Below are 16,080 nucleotides of genomic sequence, written 5' to 3'. Positions count from 1 at the left end.
CCCAGCGACCCCCCTGCCCTGCCGGCCAGGGCTCGAGCCATAACTGACGGCCTCCCCAGTCGCTGCCCTGCTTCCAAGCCAGGGCCCACCTGAGGGCCCCACCAGCCCCGACCAGTCACCCGGGTCACCCCCTTCTGGTCACCCCCCCAGGTCCCCCAGCCCCCATCAGGCACCCTGAGTCCCCCTTTCTCCGCTGGGAAGCTCGGCCCTCCTCTGCCCGCCTCCGGGTCTCTGCCGAGCGCAGCGTTGGAGACCGAGCCCCAGCTACAGGCGGCCCTGAATACACAGCTCTTGCCTTTTCCTGCGGTTGATCATCCTCTGTTTCCGCAAAGGAAGGTCTTAAACCAGGCCTTGCCTCCAGCTGGTCAGTCGCTGATTTAGGAGCCCGACGGGCAGATGCCAAGACTGGACAGATCTCACATCCCCGCCCTCTTTCCCCAAAACCTCACGTTCAGCGAAGGAACCAAGTCTTAAGGGGAGAGCACAGGTCAGACCCCAGAGGTCATCAAGAATTCCCAAAAGAATGTATATATGTGTGTGTGTGTGTGTGTGTGTGTGTGTGTGTGTGTCTGGGTCACTTCGCTGGACAGTAGAAAATTGACAGAACACTAAACCACCTATAATGGAAAAAATAAAATTCATTTAGAAAAAAGAATTCCATTGTTCCACTGTACTCGCGGGACCTTGAGCAACTTTCTTAAGCCTCCGTGTTCATCTTTAATCAAAATAGTTACTGCTAAGATGAGAGCAAACGGGACACTGGCACATACGAGGGGCCCCGCAGGCGTGAGCCCCTCCCCCTGACCACCGCCCTCCCACCCCCTGGGGGAGAAACTCGGGCTGGGGACCTGGCACCTGGCATCTTTCACCCACACCAGACATGCTGGCATCCTGGTGCCGCCAGGACAAGAGCTATTTCTGTTTTTCAGGTGCGTGTGGGTCCCTCTAACTCACAGGATACGGTCCTACTCTACCCGCACCTGCCTCTTTAGCGGACTCGATCAACCCTTAAATCCGCCTCCGAACCCAAACAACAGCTGAGCCTGTAACACTGCCACGAGCAGAGAAGGCGCCTATGAGTCAAACAGAACTTTTGCACCCCCCCCCCCAAAAGAAAAAGCGGTTCTGGCACGCTGGGCTGGCTCTGAGGATGTTACCTGCAGTCAGAGGGGCCAGGCAAATATGTGCCCTGCCCAGGCTGGGCCAGAAATCACATGTATTGGCCTCTGGCGGGGGGGTGGGGGGTGGGAGGGGCTGGTGGTTCAGGCCCACAGGGAAGGCGCCCATCATAGGTAAGGCCCCCCTTCGCCCCTTCTATTCCAGTGGCCAAGGTCATGAGGCTGCCCCAGAGCCTCTTCCTTCAGAGGACTGAGCCCGGCCACCCTGGCCTTTTCTCTGATAAGACAACGTCTTCTCCCTTCAGCTAGAGCTGCCTGGAGTCCCCTCTGTTCAGTCAAGAGGCCTGGCCGAGGCGGGGGCCGGGGGGGGGATGACTCCAGATTTCCGTTCCGGCTCAAAGAGGCAGAGAGACCCCAGGTATGCTGAGCACTCTGATGAGCATCGAGTGAACCGTCACTGGAGGCCAGGTCTGCGAGCAGCGTGAGGGTTCCACGGGCCAATCCAGAAAAGGTCCCTGGAACCAGGCTGCCTGGCTCACACTCCAACTCCAACACTTGCTGTGTGATGCTGGACCAGGCCCCTGATCTCTCTGTGCCTCAGTGTCCTCCCTGAAACACGTCACAATGATAGAACCGCTCTAAAAATGAAATGAGTTCCCTGGCGGCTCAGCAGGTTAAGGAGTATCTCTGTGGTGGCATGGGTTCAATCCCCAGCTAGGGAGCTTCCACCTGCCATGGATGCGGCCAGAAGTTTTTAACTTAAAAATAAATACATAAAAATGAAATGGCACCGAGGGGGAGTTCAACAGATACATATGCTGAATAATGAATAAATGTGAGCTACTGTTAAACACAGACATATATTCACGTTGCATTTATAATGTCCAAAAAAACGCGTGGAGTACAGGCTTAACTGTTAACAACGCTCACCTCCAGACAAGAAGGCTGCAGGCTTTAGCATTTTACTCTCCACGTCTATGTCTGTATCACCTGAAAGATTTAAACAAATGTATGTGTGTAAATTTGCTTGAAAACAGGTAGCGGGGCCACGTCATTCTGCCTCGAACATCTGCAAATCATCATGGGATTTTTCCAGAAAGGTAAGGCAATAGCAATTCTGGAAATCAAGTCTTCTTCCAGTGTAACTGCTTCCAGGTCATTTAAATGAACCAGGACGTGCGCCAGCGCAGACGCCTCAAGCCCTTGCTGACTGTGATCCTGAGAATGTCCTGGTTCCGGGACCTCCCTGTACCCATGAGGTCACAGCTCCAGGTACCGAACCAAAGCCTGGCCTCAGCTCGCTTCGCAGTCCAGGAGTTTGTATTGATGCATTTTTCGACCAGCAGCTTTAGTTGAACTTAAACGGCCACCGATCCCACCGTGACACAGCACCCCCCACCCCTTTCTTAGGTCTCAGCAAGTCTCAAGATAAAGGGGGCAGATAAAGCAGGCATCTGGCCCAGGGAAAAACCCAGATTTCACCCATTGATGATCACAAGCCCCCACCCTTTCCTCTGCAGGCTCTGCCTAAAGGCATCTTCCAAGCTCCTTCAGTGGCTCCGCCCACAAGATCCCCAGCTGAGTCAGAGTCACCGTTTCTTCGCGAGCAACAGCGTAACCACCATCAATGACCCAATCGGCAGGACTGGACTCTGCCTTCACCTGCCGACCCTCAGGAGACAGGTCCCGCGCTGCCCTTTGATGTAAGAGGCTCTCGGGAGGCCAATGCCGCTGGTGATGACTGAGTGGAGCCAGAACGCCAGCCCCGGTCTGGGAACCCGAGTCGCTGCTGCCGCATCCGGTCACCCTCCTTAGGGCTCAATGGATGCTGACGGAGTGCCGGTACTTCCGGGGCCTCAGAAGTGCCCTCCGCTGCGGTACAGAGGACGGCTCAGTCCCGGGAGGGAGGCGGGTGGGTATGAGCTTCTGTTCTGGGAGGTTATCCCAGCTGGGGACAGACGATAGTGTGGGCCTGTCTCTGGAGGTGCAGCATCGCCGCTTGGCCCTGGGTGGCAGCTGTCTCTGGGCAGCTGGTGTCCCCAGCTGGGGTCCAGCCAGACGGGAGATAAGGGCTCCTGTCCCACAGCCCAGGCTACTCTGATCTGCTGAACGTTGGAAACTAAAGGCAGGACTTGTAGAAATTAAGGGCGCAGAGCAGACGCCTTTGTCGGCCCTGCACTAAGCACTAGAGAGATGAGAGGGGCCAGGCGGCTGGAGTCTTTAGAGCCCAGAAAGCCTCAGCGCCTCGGCTCCACACCCCGTTGGGACCGCCTCCTTGGGGTGCCCACCCCAAACCCCAGCCCTGTGTGCAGCCCTCCCTGAGAGTACCTGTCACACCCTCACGGGTCCACCCGCACACACTGGCCCCCGCCGGCAGGAACCTTGAAAGAGCAGGTGCAGGGATGCAGGAGGCGCAGATGCTGAAGCCCCGCCAGAACCGCCAGGGGCACCTGGTGGGTCAGGAGCAGGAATGGTGACCAGGCTGCCAGTCGGGGTGGCCAGCTCTGTCTACAGCTGGGCCCTGAGAAGCCACATTACAACAGAGCACCCAGTCACCTCAGTGTCCATCCCCAGAAAGTCTTACCAAATAAAGCGGCCACGCCATCTGCCATGGCTTCCGAGCGGGCATCAGCATCCCACCGACTGCATGATCTTGGGCCAGTCCCTCCCTGTCTCTCCATCTCACTGTGTTTCTCTCTGTGTTACTGACAAATAACATAGCATCCAGGCAGGCAGACAACGGAACGACTTGATACATGGGCGTATCTCTGAAACAACCACGGTAAGTCCATCAACAGCCATCACCACACAGAGATACGGTTTTTTGCCTTGTGATGAGAATTTTGAAGATCTACTCTCTTCACAACTTTTAAATATACAATGCAGTACTGTCAACCCCAGTCACCAGGAGTCTTTGTCTCATTTTGTCAACTGCAAAACAAGGACAATACCTGCCCCCCACCCCCCGGCCCCAGAGTTAGTGAAAAGATAAAAAGAGCTGCAAAGTGTTTGGACAGTGCCTAGGACATAAAAGCACTCCGCACACAGTGCCAGCAGGGAAGGCGCTAGTGCTACAAACTCCAAAAGACTAGTCATACTACCGTCTTCTTGGAGTTCCCACTGTGGCACAGTGAGTTTAAAATCTGACTGCAACGAGCAGCTCAGGACACTGGAGGCACAGGTTCAATCCCCAGCCCCGGAACTTCCACATGCCATGAGTGTGGAGAGTGTAGCTATCAAAAATACTAATATGGTCTTCATTGGAGCCATTCAGCCTCCTTTATCATGAAGGCAGCACATCTGAGCTGCTCGGGGGACCTACAGACTGACTGCCATGTCCCCTCAAAACTCCTGATGAGGAGCTCCCGCTGTGGTGCAATGGGATTGGCAGCATCTGCGGAGCGCTGGGACGAGGGTTTGCTCCCCGGCCCAGCCCCGTGGGTTAAGGACCGGGAGTTGCCGCAGTTCCGTGAGAACTGTGAGAAATCAAGGTTTGCTGTTTATGAGGCATCCAGGCTGTGGTGTCCCGTTCTGGAAGCACGAAGAGACCAGGTCAGAGGATCATTCCTCAGATACAGGAAAACTCAAATAACTAACCCACCTGGAGAAAAGTCTCCAGCAACTTAGGGCCTCCCGACACACAAATGTGTATTAACTGGGGAGAGGGGGTTTAAAAACAAAACATCACGCCATGTGTCGGGACTCTCGCAGGTAACGTCTCTCAGAAGCTCATGCCGTACTTGTTCGGGAAAACCCTCTACAGGTTCCAAAGCCATTCAAAACGGAGGGCCCCAAGCCAATTTTCAGATGTATTCTCCTTTCTCTCGGGATGCCTGCCACAAGCCTCTTCATCAAACAACCCCAAGGAAGCACAGGGTCCTGCTCCCGAGAAGCCATTTCTGTAAACTTTCCGACAGAAAGTTCCAGACTAGATGGATGCCCCCAGACCTAGTTTCACCTACCATGGCTAAAAATACCCCTAGGGGGAGTTCCCTGGTGGCGCAGTGGGTTAAGGATCCCGTGTCGGCACTGCAGTGGCTCCGGTCGCTGCTGCGGCACAGGTTCAATTCCTGGCCTGGAACTTCTGCAGGCCACAGGCACAGCCCAAAAAGAATAAAAACAAAACAAAACGCCCCGAATTTGTCACACTGTCATCTAACACCCATCATCATCATCTCCTCTTTGTCTTCATAAATTTATGACTAAAGTACAACCCAAAACAGGAGCGTTCTGATGCGCCTGCCCCCACCAGCCGCGGGCATGACCACCTAGGTGTGCCCGGGGTCGGGAGGAAGGCAGCGAGGGTTTCCAAACCCTGAACTCACCGCGGGCAGCTCCTCACAGAACTGTGAACGGGCAGCTGTCAGCGTACAAAGCAGAGGGCAGATGAGGCTACAGCGTGGACATGAGCGAAGAAGATCTTTTTTTTCGTTTTTCCTTTTTAGGGCTGCACCTGCGGCTTGTGAAGGTTCCCAGGCTGGGCGTCCAATGGGAGCTGTCGCGGCCGGCCTACACCACAGCCGCGGCCACACCAGATCTGAGCCACATCTGTGACCTACACCGCGGCTCACGGCAACGCCGGATCCCTAACTCACGGAGCAAGGCCAAGGATCAAACTCTCATCCTCGTGGACGCTACGTCGGGTTCTTAACCCACTGAACCACAACAGCAACACTGAGATGTTTTAAACGGAGGGGTCTGAGGACACGGAAAAGCTTCTAATGCCTCCAAAGACTGGAAGTTATGTCTTTTTTCCATATTAGGGAACAGATAATGGGCCGAACGGAAATTTTCTTTCAAACTACAGTGGGGTCATGAAACTGCCTTCAAATACTTTGGGCTTTAGTAGATAATCAGGCTGAAAAGCCATGAAAAAAAGTAAATCTTTCCTCCAGGATGCCGAGTGTAATAAAACCCTGACCACATCCTTGAAACAAGAAAAGATGGATTTTCAAAAATATTTTCAGGGACTCCAAAGGAGGGCTTGAACTTAATTAGAGCAACGCACCATCCACACAAGGGTTTCCAGACGACGTCGGAGAAAGCTCCCCAGAAGGAAAACCAAATGACAACGACCTCGGCCAAGAGACGAACAGACATTTAAGGGACTTCCCATCAGAAAAGAGGGCAGCGGGCTGTGGACGGAAGAGGCCCGCCCAGCCAGCTCCCGACACAACAAACAAAACGAGACCCACAGCAGGACACTGCCATCCAGACCTCTGCAGACACGAGGTAAAACAAGAGGAGCCTGAAAACTTACACAGAGCGAACTGCGGGTCACACCGGAAGGAAGGGCTCTGGACACATCACCTGTCACACCGGCAGACGGACGTCAGCGGAGCACCGCCTTGCAAACTCTGCAGGAAGGTGATTTTTCTAACCCAGAGTTCCACACTCAGCCAGACCATCAATTACATGTGAGAGTCAGAGCCCAACATGCTACAAGACCCCCCCCAAAAAAATTTTATTTTAAGGACCTTCTGTATAGTACAGGCAAGGACAGTCAATATTTTGTAATAACCTGTAAAGGAAAAGGATCTAAAAAATGGATATACCTGTGTGTATAAGCGAATCATTTTGCTGCACACGAAACGAACACATCATACATCAACTCTACTTCCATTAAAAAAAATAAAAATTATTTCTTAGAAAGCTACGGGTGAGTATGCTCAACCAAAATAAGAGAGAGGAATTTTAAAGGAGGCATCTTACCTGGGAAAGAGGGGAGAGGACGCCTTGGGGTGGCAGGCGACCTGAAGCTGGCCTCGGAAGCAACGGTTTAGAGGGAGCAGGGGGTGGAAGAAAAGGCCAGAATGGATGATCCCCTGGCCCGTGTGAATGCATGCAGAGGGGGTTTACACTTGGGGGGGGGTGAGGAAGGAGTGACAGATACCCCAAACTAAGCAAAACAAAGCAGGGCAATTGTCAACTCTAGGAAAAAGAAAAAACAAAAAAACCCAAAAACCTGTAGGAGGAAGGAAATGTCGTCAACACGACCACATATCTCAGCTGTGAATAATATTTCCATGATCCCAAGAAGGGCCGCTGAATGTGTGACCAAACCGTTAACAAAATTATATGGGGGGGGGCGGGAGGGGAGAGGGCGGGGGGGGAGGAGAGGAAGCGACCTGAATCCTCTCTTCCTGCAGGATGTCTCACACGAAATCTGGAAGAGTGAAAATGCTGGAAGGGAGGCCCGGGGGAGCAGGAGTCAGGGTGGAGAAGGGCGGGGCGCGCCAGGGCTGGGTTTTGTTCTCAGCCCTGGAGAACTTTTGACTCGGAAAACGGTGCGCCTGCATAACTTTGTTTAAAATGGGGTGTTTGATTTTTAAACAAAATCTGATATTTGACCAGCAAGAATATCATATTAAGCGGTGTGTTCTTAAAACGTTTTGGAATCCAAGCCCTTCGAAAAAGAATGGAGAGCTACAAATCTCCCCAGTAAAACACACACACCCAGGCGCAGACACACAGTGTTTTTGCACTGGGTTATCAGGCAGCTGGTAAATTCCTGAAGGCCAGGTTAGAAGCCTTAGGATTATAGGTTCTACTTTCTTACAGAAAGAAAGAAAAAAGCATCCTAATGAAAACCTCTGGCAAACATCTGCATGATCCAATGAGGTGCTGCTTGCTCTTCAATACTGGTGACTGCCACCTGCTGTTTTCTTGACCATCAGGGGCAGCTCATTCCTCACTATCAGCAAAGTGGATAGGACACTGTTTACTGGGCTTTTTTCAGCCTTGAAACAGAGTCTCTCAAACTCAGGAATGCGAATCCCTGTTGGGTTGACTCAGCTGTTTCCCTTCTAGAAGCGGACATGGAATTATGCCTTCTTCACCCCATGAGGAAAGAGTCCCTCGCGTCCCAAATCCCCCACGTGGGTGTTTTTTCTAACAGAGGAATTACTCTAATGACTTCTTGGCAAAACTTCTATAATCAGAGCAGCCTATTTAAATACTCCAAAACACAAAATTTACTCTGCTTCCAACTGACCTGTCTCCGCTGCTATAAACCTCACCAGCGGCTCAAGAGCGAGTCAGAAGAACCGTCTTGTCATTTAACGGGGATCTTGATGGTCTGGCAATTTGCTTAAGATATCGGAGCCTTTTACTTCCTGGTTTTATTTATTTGTGAATTCGGGGTAACAGTACCAAGGTCACTGGATATTGGCCTGCGTGGATCGGGTAATCCTGGGAGGCAGAGGTCCACGTGCTCATTCCTGGAACCTGTGACTGTGTCCCATTACCTCCCAAGAGGGACTTTGCTACAGACCCTAGATAGGAGTCTTAGATGGGGGCTTACGCTGGGGCTCTAAGTGGGCCCAGTCTCATCGCATGAGCCCTTAAGAGCAGGGAACTTTCCCAGGTAGAAGCAAAAGCAATGCACAGAAGGGACAGTCAGAGGGCGGGCGCAGGACTCGGTGGCCCTGGCTGGCTCTGGGATCAGTGGTTACATGCAAGGAACCAGGAGGACACCCCTAGAAGCTGAGGGCGGCCTCCCCGCTTTAGCCTCTGTCCTACTGCTGCCAGCAGCTACATTCGCCGGACCATCGGGGTGAGCTGGCAAATAACTCTCTCCCAGAGCCTCCTGTCAGCAGCACAGCCCTGCAGACACCCTGGTTTTTTGCCCAATGAGATCTGACTCAGACTTCTAACCCAGCACTCCAAGATAATAAAGCTGTGTTCTTTTAAGCCACTAGGTTTGTGGCGATTTGTTACAGCAGTCACAGGCAACTCATAGAGTTGTGAGTGTGAAAATACCCGGCAGTGACTGTCACACCGTCAACAGTCAACAAGAGCCAACGGGCTCTCTCAAATCAAAAGGCGGCATGTCCCTGGTGGCTCAGGGCTCCCTGGGGGCTCAAAAGCTTAAGGATCCAGCATAGTCACTGCAGTGACTCGGGTCACTGCTGTGCCGCGGGTCCACTCCCTGGCCTGGGAACTTCCACCTGCTGAGGGCACGGCCAAAAACAGACAGAAAATACAAACAAAAGGCTAAGTACCATACTCCATCCAAAACAACAGATCACAGACGCGTTCTGGTAAAGCAGATGTGGGGAGTTACAAATGGCTTGGAATGGCTACGAATTCTAGGCTTCGCGAGATTCACAGCCCGCCTTGTAACCAAGAACCTTTCACTGCCTGTCTTGCCCGATAAACTCTCGGTACCAAGGAGGAGAATAAACGCTGGACTTCGCGCACCCATCCAGCTCCCAGACTCCCCCACGCACTCCTGGCAGCACCCCCACCTGTCCCAGGTTACACCCCGGTCTGCTTCTCCCCCTCCACTGACAGTCTCCAGCTCTTCTCGAATGAGGTGCGGGGCCACCTTTGAGTCTCCGCAGGCACATCCCAGGAAATCCATATGAATGTCTGTCAAGCTACACGACAGGTCACTCACCACCTGTGTATAAAGGACAAACTCTCTGTGGACCAGTATTGGGTTTTATTAGCCTTTGCGTTTGTCCCCTGCCCCCAAATGCCTGGGAGACCGAGGGACCCAGCAGTTGGTGGAGGGGAAGAAAAGGCAGGAGGGAGAGAAGCAGACATGCCTGGTGGCTGGGGACCCAGTGGTTTCCAAGGTGGCTTGAGGTGAGAAGGCCCAAGGACACCACGGCGCTGAGGTCGGGGTCACACTGAGCCTGCTGCTCACTCACCCATGCAGGGTATTTCAGATGTCACAGGCCAGCGATTTCCTGATCATGCCACCACATGGCCTGCTGCCTTCCCCAACCTCAAGACAGGTCACTTAGGAACCCAACTGCCCAGCAACTACGCTTCATTAAAGAAAAGTTCATAAGGGAGCTCCCGTCGTGGCGCAGTGGTTAACGCATCCGACTAGGAACCATGAGGTTGCGGGTTGGATCCTTGGCCTCGCTCAGTGGGTTAAGGATCCAGTGTTGCCATAGCTCCAATTGGACCCTAGCCTGGGAACCTCCCTGTGGCTCGGATGTGGCCCTAAAAAGAAAAAGAAAAGAAAAGAAAGAGAAAAAGAAAGGTTCATAGGATTGATTGTACATATCAAAGCGACGGTTAAAGGCCACATTCTGCACATTCAATAGTCTTACTTATAAGCGATTAACATGAAAGCTGAATTTGATAACCTCCCCAAAAGCTACGATATCAAACAACACTGGCCAAATAACGAGAGAAAACAATCGTACATGGCATTGTGTCTAAGACACTTCCAGTTAAGTATCATCTGTGTATTAAATATTTGAAGTTTTTTAAAAAAACAGACTCATTAAATTTTTTTTTCTTTTGTCTTTTTTGGGCCACACCCTAGGCATATGGAGATTCCCAGGCTAGGGGTCGAATCGGAGCTATTGCTGCCCGCCTACACCACAGCCACAGCAACGTGGGATCTGAGCCGTGTCTGTGACCTACACCACAGCTCACAGCACTGCTGGATCCTTAACCCACTGAGCAAAGCAAGGGATCTAACCCGCAACCTCATGGTTCCTAGTCAGATTCCTTTCCACTGTGCCACGACGGGAACTCCTTAAATTCTTAACGAAGCATTTTTTTTAATCCCTGGCAACAGGATCTTTTACAATTCACAAAATTTCACTCCATTCATGATTTCTTTTTATCCTCAAAACCATCTCTTGGGCTAGATAGAGCAGGTATTACCAACAATTAACTCCATTTTATAAAGGAGGGAACTGACGTTCAGAGAAGCACTTGAACTTGCCAAAACATTCCTGGAGCCAAATTTCCAATCCAAGTTTCCTGTGCAACAGAACCGGAGTAAGTTATCTTTAATATGTTATTCATATTACATCCTGTCCGCATCCAAAGCAGTTTTGATGTAGCCTGCACTAATAGACATGAGTATGATAAGATTTTTTTTTAATGGAGAAGAAAGAAGAAAAAAACCATTTGGTAGATTTTTGATGTGGAAGAGGTTGGCGGGAGGTGGAGGGGTTAAGAGCAAAGACTTAGATTTATAATCTAAGAGAAAACATTATCTCCGAACCTCTAGTTCCAGGCAAATAATGCTCAAACGAGATGATGCACAGAATAGCATAAACTGGGAAAAGGAGGAAGCAGCACCAGTGCTTCGAGGTGGGGTGAAAGAAGCTCTTTGTTCAGGCCCCCAGGGAAAAGCTGGGGAGCTGCCCTCCTCAGCAAAGAACAAGAAGGACAATATTGGAAAGTGGAGCTCAAATGCCACCTTCTCCATCCTCAGGCATCTCTGCTATGAAAGCCCCTTTTCATTTGCTCCATAGAAAAATTAGGCCTGCTTGCAGAACCGGTATTAATTTTCAGTGAAAACGCTAAGACAATCTAAGGAAACCACAAAGAAAATCCATCTGCATTTCTGAAGTCCCCTCCCCTCAAATGAGATCCCTAACAAAACAAACCACGTGGAGTGTGTGACAAAGTACTCTTTTAAATTAATTGAAGACTGCAAATCAAAATAAAGACAAAAACCCTAGTTAACATGAAAATGGTAACTCAGCGGCATCAATCACTCCTGGACCAAACAGCCATCACCTACTTTGAATCCCTGTAATCATCCCAATAAGAAGAGCAAGAAACAAACAAACAAACAAAAAAAAACACACAAAAACAAACAAACAAACAAAAAACCCAAAAACCCTGTGTATCCTTTCTATAAACAGACATGTGGCTTCAAAAAAAAAATCAAGCACACCAAATTCCCATCTCGCCAAACAGATAAATCAGAAGGGAGATTAATATTTTTAAGGATTAATGACCACATTCCTTAGAATTGGAGCTTCCTTATAGGTCATTTAACCTATGATGCAATGTTTTGCAAGTAATAAGATTCAACTATGCTTTAAAGGATTACACAAAGCCACGTACGCCTACTCAAGGTTCTCCCCAAATTCTCTTATTTCAGACTCTCCAAATTAACATCTCCGTTAGAGACTGGCCACACAAATGCCTGCAGTTGGCGGACTTCATGTGACACTCAAAAGGCCGGCAAAATGCTCCTGCCAAGAGTTCTGCACCCAGCACCCCCATTAAGGAAAACATCACACCCACTTGACAGAGGACAGATGTTGCAAGTAAAATGTAATAAGGCTTTGCGAGACAGTATCAAAAAGTTGCTGAAGCATCCATCCACAGTGGTCCTTTGATACAAAGTAAATACCCATGCAATTACACTTTTTGGAAAGAACTAAAGAAGGACCCTTTAGAATTTACATTTTCGGAGACGTCCATTACCTATACCACTGCCACCAAGAGAGCTTTCCTCTGCTGTATTTGGTTGAAAGAACGAAAGGTTTAGACCTGACAAGGTGCTTACCTTGTTCAAAACCCTCAAAGGTGAGGACGCTGAAGCCCCAACGGCTTTGCAGGAACACGGAGCAACCTCTTTCCAGAGCCAGAATCAGAGCAAATAAATTCTAATCAAGGATGCTGCACTGGGCAACAAACACCAGGAAGTAGGAGCACCTATTAATCTCCAAACCCTTAGGAGAGTTGAAGGCCAGGAAAGACTTGGGTCCGCAGTACAGAAAAGGGGCCTCTCGTGTACACATAACTCTTCCTCTCCCTCAGAAGCCCTGCCCACCTCTAGCAGAGCATCTGGCAAAAGCTGTACTCCAGGGGACCAATCTGTCCTTGACGACCGCAGCGCTCAGAGAGCAGGGCGTGATGACTTCAGGGAAGGCTTTGGAGAAGAAGTGCCACCTAAACTGAGATGGTCTGAGGGACGAAGCTGAAAGGACCGGAGCTGGGGGAGGGCAGAGCAGGCAGGGCGAAGGGCCACTTGGCCTTTACAACGGTGACAGCCGCCGTCATTACCACGTTGTCATCTTGCATTCCTGTTATTCATACCCCATCTTGTTCACAAAGAACTGCAATCTGGACATTACAGCCACTTGGGCCTAGAGCTGAGTTCTCCGTCTTGGACCAAACACTCATTCTTAAGAGGGAAAGACTGACTTCTTAGACTTTGCATCCCCAGGGAGAAGGACCATCGGTGGAACATAACAGGTGCTTTTACAAGTTTGACGAAAGGGTAAATGAATGACGCCACTTTAGGTAAGTGGCTGAGCGATACGGAACCTGCAGGGTAGTATCAGATCTTGCCGTCAGGCTGAAATCCAAGTTTTCAGACCCACAACCTCACCGGCGCTACCCTCTCCATAAATCTGACCTCTAACTGTAACTGCCTTGGCCTCATTCCCTGGGTGTGGATTCCCCTCCTTCAAACACACTTTCCAGCCCGCCAAATTCTTGGGAAAGTTTCTTCCACTCTCCAGGCGCTGAGAGCTGCAAAGTTAAATCTGGCTTTCCAGACTACCCCCCCCCCGCCCCCGCCCCCAATCCTAACGGAAATCAAGAAGCTCTGAGCAGAGGGACCAGACGCCCTCCAATCAGAGCCAGCTCCTGGGGGCCGGCCTCACCAGAGCAGGAAATGCGGCGGCCTGATCCCTGGTCCCCAGGCACGGTGACAGCCCCATGCTCCTCTGGGACCCGGCTGGGGTGAGTTCTTGGGGAAGTGTGGCTGCTTCTTCATAAAACAGCAAATGAGAGATTAAATAAAAGAATGGACCCCAGTCCTACACAGGCCCACTGCACCCCCACGCACAGCCTGCCACGCTCAGACGCTTGCCACGACCTACACAAGGACACCCCTCCACACATGGAACCCACAACACACACGCCCGCGCCCACACACTCTGATGAGGGAAAGGGGGGAGCCTGCCTCTGGGAATGATCACACCCCGACAAGCCACAGGGGGAGGGGATGGGGCAGAGCCCCCCAACTCACAAGGTGGCCAGGACACCGCAGGTGCACGTGCACGAGGAGCCACCCTGGGTCACGCTCAAACATTCAGTAAACCGGTCATGGGCGTGGGTGGCAAAATAGAGCCCTGCTCTCAGGGTAACCAGGGTCCCTATGACTGAGGGTCCACGCACTGAAACAGCGAACCAGTCACCCCGCCGGGGAAACGAAGGGCGACCAGAGACAGAGTCTCCCACTCTCAGGCAGCCGGGATCCCCACGCGCAAGGGCCCACGCAGAGCTTCCTTCGGTGACACACGGAGGGAGTGGACATTGAGACAGCGGCCCCATCCTCAGGGTGACCAGGACCCCGTGCAGGGGTTCACCCGCGGAGCCACGCAGAGTCGCAGCAGGCGCGGAGCCCCCTCGGTGCCACTCCGAGGCCGAGACAATACCCAAGCGCCGGGACGCTCGACGGCCCGGTCAGTCCGCGTCCGCGTCCGCGTCCCCGTCCCGCTGGCGCTCAGGGCGGCGGCCACCACCTCGGGCAGCGACCCCGTGGCGTCCAGCTCAACCTGTCACACCCGACGGGGACCCCCGCCCGGCCTGGAACCCCGCCGCCTGAGTCCCCGCCGGGCCCTGGGACCCTCGCCCGACCCGCTAGCCCTGTCCCGCCCTGAACCTCGGCCTGGCTCCGGGACCCCGGCCGCCTGGGACCCAGTCCGGCCCCAGGACCTCCGCCTGGCCCTCGGACCCTCCTCCCGGACCCAGAACCCTGTCCGCCCGGGCACCCCCGCTCGGCCTGGCCCCGAAGCCCGCCGCCTCACCTCAGGCCGCCGCCTCGGCAGCGCTCGCTCCTTGCCGGAGGCGCCCTGGCCAAGCCAGGCAGAGCGGAGCAGCCGGCAGAGCCGGGGCCACCGCAACAATGGAGCCCCGGGGCGGGGCCGCCTCGCAGCCGCCGCAGCCCGTCACCCGCTCTGGCTCGGGATCCGGCTCCCGCTCCGCGCGGAGCAGCGGCCGGCAGAGTCTGCGGCTGGGCTCGGGGACGGCGCAGGCGCACTCACCCCGCCCGCGCAGCTCCGCCCCGCCCCCGGCGGCGCCCGGCGCTCGGGGCCCGCCCCCCGGCCAATGGGGAGGGCGCCGCGCGGAGGGGGCGGGGCCTGGAGAAACAAAGGGAGGTGGGGCGGGGCCGCGCCGGGGCGGGGCCGCGGGGTCCCGCCGGGGGCGGAGCGGAGAGGAGCTGGCTCCGCGGCCCAACCAGGTCCGACCCGGGAAGGCCGGGCTCAGTGACCGCTTGGAATTCGCCCAGCAGGACGTGTTCAAACCGGGAACTCAAATTGATCGGATTGGCCCGCTTTGCAGAAAGAGAAACTGAGGCCCAAGCAGCGAGACCACCTGCACCCCCGACACTAGTCACACAGTCCCGTTCACTGGTTCATTTTTATTCGTTCAAATATTCTCGCAGCCTGTAAGGTGGGCGGTGGGAGCAGAGTAGACGTAAACAGCCCTCCTTGAAGGAGCTGTCAGGCAGGACCAGATGTCTCAGTCACCTAAACCCGCGATAAAGGAGCACCGGGCAGCGCTGTTTCTTTTCCTACCTCAAAGCTTTTGCGGCTGTGCTGTTCCCCACCTGAACGCTCTCCTCTCCCCCCCTGTCACCCACATGTACCCAAATGCCAGTGATCCATAAATCCTCTGACCTCACCGTGTTTGATCTTTAAGCCTCTCCGGACCACACTCTACTGGCGGCTCCCCCAGGAGTCTCCGGATCCAGCCCCTTCTCTACCCCGCCTCTCCGTGCTGGGGTTTTAGGGCGGCTCTTGGCTAGGGCATGGACCCTCTTATCTGGAAATCTCAGGCTTACCCAGGCTTTAAACCATCCACCTACTGCAGTGACTGCCTGCCCCCAGTCTCCAGCCCTGACCTCCCAAGTCCCTAGCTGGACACCCAGGAGGCGTCTGTAATGTTTTACCACCAACTCAAAGCGCTTTCTTCCATGCCCCCACCTGCTCCTCCACCTCCTTCAGTCAATGGCCTGTCCATCCGAACAGGTGCTCTGGATGAAAGCTGAAATCCCACAAGGTCTTTGCGTCCCTCAAGCGCCCCAGGACCCATCCGACCCCAGGACCTCCGCCTGGCCCTGTGGCCCTACCGCAGGCCGGCCTTCTCTGCGTTCCCACCTCGGTACAGCTCCTGCTGGAGTTTTCAGTCTGCTTGGTTTTCCCGCCACCCGGTGAAGTGTGACCCTCTCAGA

The 16,080-nt window shown here is 53.3% G+C and overlaps 2 protein-coding genes across 2 annotated transcripts in view; one reads left to right on the top strand and one right to left on the bottom strand.

The window, feature by feature from the left end:
• Positions 1–14,794, bottom strand: part of AFAP1 (actin filament associated protein 1) — a gene marked incomplete at its 5' end in the record, with an annotated part of 128,289 nt that extends 113,495 nt beyond the window's left edge. Inside the window, 1 exon segment of the mRNA NM_001253821.1 lies at positions 14,654–14,794.
• LOC102159659 (translation initiation factor IF-2) lies at positions 13,950–15,116 on the top strand. Its single transcript, XM_021100806.1, has 3 exons — positions 13,950–13,986; positions 14,165–14,449; positions 14,548–15,116. The coding sequence occupies exons 1-3, from the start codon at positions 13,950–13,952 to the stop codon at positions 15,114–15,116; spliced, it is 891 nt and encodes a 296-aa protein (XP_020956465.1).

The sequence above is a fragment of the Sus scrofa genome, chromosome 8, assembly GCF_000003025.6.
Source record: "Sus scrofa isolate TJ Tabasco breed Duroc chromosome 8, Sscrofa11.1, whole genome shotgun sequence".
Classification (NCBI taxonomy): Eukaryota; Metazoa; Chordata; class Mammalia; order Artiodactyla; family Suidae; genus Sus; species Sus scrofa.
The sequence above is the reverse complement of the archived record's forward strand: the minus strand, read 5'-3'. Positions and strand labels throughout refer to the sequence as shown.

Excerpts from the sequence above, each read along its gene's own strand:
- LOC102159659 (XM_021100806.1), top strand. The coding sequence starts at position 13,950 with ATGGGCGTGGGTGGCAAAATAGAGCCCTGCTCTCAGG. Across the intron at positions 13,987-14,164 it reads AATAGAGCCCTGCTCTCAGG|ACAGCGGCCCCATCCTCAGG; the intron begins GTAACCAGGGTC and ends GTGGACATTGAG. Across the intron at positions 14,450-14,547 it reads GGCCTGGAACCCCGCCGCCT|TCCGGCCCCAGGACCTCCGC; the intron begins GAGTCCCCGCCG and ends CCTGGGACCCAG.